Source organism: Temnothorax longispinosus, chromosome 8, assembly GCF_030848805.1.
Source record: "Temnothorax longispinosus isolate EJ_2023e chromosome 8, Tlon_JGU_v1, whole genome shotgun sequence".
In the NCBI taxonomy this organism is placed as follows: domain Eukaryota; kingdom Metazoa; phylum Arthropoda; class Insecta; order Hymenoptera; family Formicidae; genus Temnothorax; species Temnothorax longispinosus.
Window position 1 is genome coordinate 7,699,668 of NC_092365.1, and position 3,892 is coordinate 7,703,559.

General features: G+C 29.8%; 1 protein-coding gene across 1 annotated transcript; it reads right to left on the bottom strand.

Annotated features, from left to right (window-relative positions):
• Positions 1 to 814: 814 nt before the first annotated feature.
• Positions 815 to 3,635, bottom strand: LOC139818015 (uncharacterized). Its single transcript, XM_071786412.1, has 5 exons — positions 2,636 to 3,635; positions 1,960 to 2,503; positions 1,657 to 1,885; positions 1,390 to 1,533; positions 815 to 1,264 (listed from the first exon to the last, which is right to left on the bottom strand). Exons 2-5 carry the CDS (start codon positions 1,963 to 1,965, stop codon positions 1,119 to 1,121), a joined length of 525 nt encoding a protein of 174 aa, XP_071642513.1. The 5' UTR covers positions 1,966 to 2,503; positions 2,636 to 3,635; the 3' UTR covers positions 815 to 1,118.
• Between the last annotated feature and the right edge of the window lie 257 nt (positions 3,636 to 3,892).

Genomic DNA, 3,892 nt, shown 5'->3' on the forward strand with positions numbered 1-3,892 from the left:
GAAAGACGTAGTTCTACGTCAAAAAGACTGTATAAGCTGATAGTTTCACATATTAATCTCATTTTAGTAATCTGTGATTACGAGGCGTTTGAATATTTAAATATATATTTTGGAAGATATATTTAACTGTCGAAATGGAAGATTTTAATAACGAAGTTTACGAAATATATACAAGTAGTGAAGAATGCAGAAAAAGTAATAATTAATAAATAATAATATAAATAATAATTTAATTTTTAGAATAAATAATATTCTTTAAATTATTTAGTTTTGGATGATAATATGGACCAAAAACTTCTTGAAGTATTGTTAAATTACGAAGAAACTGTAACATCTATGAAATTGATCATAGATGAAATACTTCAAGAGATCATAAAAGAAAAGGCAAAAAAACGAAAGCTTGGAAACAAAAATAAAAATAATGTTGAAAAAAATTTACAAAAAAAAGCAAGAGGAACAGAATAAAAGAGAGAGTAAAAAGAAAAAATAGAGAAAATAGAAACGATAAATTTGTTAAAAATTTGTCAAAAATAAGCTATTGGTAAGTGTTCTTAATTTTAATTAAACGTTTGTGAAAGTTATTTAATTAGATAATAATTAGATATTAATTAGATAATAAAATTATAATAAACGATTTTTTAATAAAAAATAGCGAAATGTAATTATCTTAAATTCAATTTAATTATTTTTGACAGTTACATACGAATTATAATAAAATACTATTACAATAGTACTATAACAATTAAATAATTATAATTATAAAATATTATTACAATAGTACTATACTATTACAATAGTATATATATTTGTTCGCGTTACATAAATTAATTATAGATCCAATATCCATTTCTATCTTTGCATTAGCACAAGAGTAATAAAATAAAAATATGGCCACATCATGGCTATCTATTTGAACCTGTTATAACGTCAACTAACTTATGGAACTTTACACGTTTTATAACATCTTTAGAATGCAAAAAAGGAAAATAAATATCTAATGAAATATAATGAATCACAAAATGTAAGAATGGTGGTTGCCCATAAGAGACATTGCCAAATCCATCTCGTCTTGGACTTGGGTCTAAGACAATGGGCCAATATCCCCTAATAAATCATTATTATGCGTAATAGTGATTTATTACGGGATATTGTCGTGTGTAAATTTTCCTCTCATTGTACATTGCTCCTCTCATTCCCCTTATACTTCCTCTTCCGCGAAATCCTCCTCTTCTGAGATTTCTTCCAGCTCTCTGCCATCGTTTTGCTATATAACAAACAAATTTATTTTAGAAATTAAGAGCGAGCAAACTCAGCCCAGTCAAAAACGCTAAAAAATTGACTACCATGTAATTCGAAAATTAGCTGTATTTTAAGATTGATTGTACTTACGTTTTATTTGTTGCGGAATTGTTGAAGCTGCCGTTGCCGGGGTTGATACAGCTGCCGGTGCCGCTGTTGAGGGAGCTGCCGGTGCGGATGATGGAGCTGCCGGTACCGCTGTTAATGGAGCTGCCGGTGCCGAAGTTGATGGAGCTATATAACAAAGAAATTTATTTTAGAAAATAAAAAGCGAGCAATCTCGGCCCAGTCCAAAACGCTAAAAGATTGACTACCATGTAATTCGAATAGCTGTATTTTAAGATTGATTGTACTTACGTTTTATTTGTTGCGGAATTGTTGAAGCTGCCGGTGCCGGGGTTGATACAGCTGCCGGTGCCGCTGTTGAGGGAGCTGCCGGTGCGGATGATGGAGCTGCCGGTGCGGATGATGATAGCAATGGCAGTGGCTGAGTTACGGCGGCGAGTTTCCGCCGTAACTCAGCAATCTCCGCCTTCAATTGTGCAATTCTTATCTGTTCCGCATTTCTATCGGGCATATCTTTATCCTATAAAATGAATAAAAAATTCAGTCGGAGCGAGACCGACACATTAAATGTTACAAATATAAATGTATACTTACATTCATTATATTGAAGCAAAAAAATTCGCCGATTGAAAGATGCGGACTTTTCCTCTTCGTATTTTTCGCGATAGTAGATAGTTTTTTATTTTTCACGGCAATATGCACAACTTCCCTTCTTATAAAATCGATAGTACGTATTATCCATATACGATTATCGAACTAGGATTATCGACTGAAATATGGTATTATCGTGATCTATTTGGTTAATGGTTGTGGATGCGTAATCTTCTATATCTTATGCGGATATCTTCTATATCTTATATGAAAAATTCCATATAGTCTTGTAAACTTTAAACTGTATTTTTTTAAAGAATATATTTTATGACATCGAATTTGGCAGAGTAATTGATGTCCTACAAGGACACAAAGATGTTGTGTCGAGTAAAGTTCTACTCATCGAGTGATTATATCTGGATCGTGGAATTGCACTGCAAAAAATTTGGCAGAGTAATTGATGTCCTGCAAGGACACGAAGCTGTTGTGTCGTGTCTAGTGTAGAGTTCTACTTATCGAGTGATTATATCTGGATCGTGGGATTGCACTGCAAAAGTTTGGCTTGAATACACTTCTTAAAAATTATTAATATATCGAGGTAAAGTATCGATTTATATGTTATTGTAGTGCAAAAAATATATAAATTGAATAAATTCTTGTACTAATTACAGAGACGTACCTATGTTGATATCTGGTACAAAAGATGGCGAATTTCAAAAATTATTAATATATCGAGGTAAAGTATCGCTTTTATATGTTATTGTAGTGCAATAAATATATAAATTGAATAAATTCTTGTACTGATTACAGAGACGTATGTTGATATCTGGTACAGAAGATGGCGAATTGTGTTTATGGAGTATGAATAATTACAATTTACAATCTACTATTAAAGGTAAATATTTTTTTTCTTCAAGCTATCTTTAAAAATGTAAAAAAAATGGTCATGTTAAATAGTAATATGCACATAGACAAAAAAATTGCAATAAGATATAAATTTACGCAAATTTTACATCTTTATTTATTTAATCATTTGTAGACTTCAGTTATAAAACGAAAATAAGGATACTATTATTTATTAATATTTATTAATATCTGTTGATTGTTTGTTGTCTAAAGGCCATACATGCAGAGTAAACGTTCGATATATATAAAAATATATTTTTTAAATTTGGTTAATTAGAGCCAACTTTATATGCAATCAAAGGTTCATATATTTCGTCGTTAAAAAAATATATGTAAAGTCTTCATCGATGTGACCCCTGCTAAAAATTTTACAGAGGGTCAAAGATAAAAAAAAACAGTTTTTCGCGAATATTTTTTTATTTATTCAGTCCTATTACAAAATTTGTAGCTTATAAAATTCTCTACAAAAAAATGTTCTATAAGTTTTTTTTGTAAAAAGAATACTTTTCACGTAATAAATTTTGCAAGATATACGCTGCACGGTACGGAGCGCGCTGACAGACGTCAATTAAATTGAAGCGTCGCACGCGCGTACAAAAAATATCATATCTTTTGAACGAATCATCGTACAGAAATGATCAAAAAATCGTTGAAAAGCAGAAACTTTCAGCTTCTTAATGCAATTTTGTTCGTTATTCTATGATAATTTTTGAAAATTCGATGGTTTTAACAAATTGTTACATGCATTTTTTGCCTTTTTTTCATTTAATTTTGTAGAGAATTTTATAAGCTACAAATTTTGTAAAACCATTTTTTCCGTAGGACTAATAAATAAAGAGATATTCGCGAAAAACTGTTTTTCTTTACTTTTAACTCTCTATAAAATTTTTAGCAAAGGTTACAATAATTAAATACCATAAAAATTTGGATACCAATAATTAAATTGAAACAAGGGCTACAAGAATATGCAATAAAAAATGTGGAAATCTATTTAAGAAAATATTAATAATCTGATTTTGAAAAGATTTTG

Coding starts and splice junctions, on each gene's coding strand:
- LOC139818015 (XM_071786412.1), bottom strand. Junction 1,534..1,656: donor AATTCCGCAACAAATAAAAC/GTAAGTACAATC, acceptor TTTGTTATATAG/CTCCATCAACTTCGGCACCG. Junction 1,265..1,389: donor AATTCCGCAACAAATAAAAC/GTAAGTACAATC, acceptor TTTGTTATATAG/CAAAACGATGGCAGAGAGCT.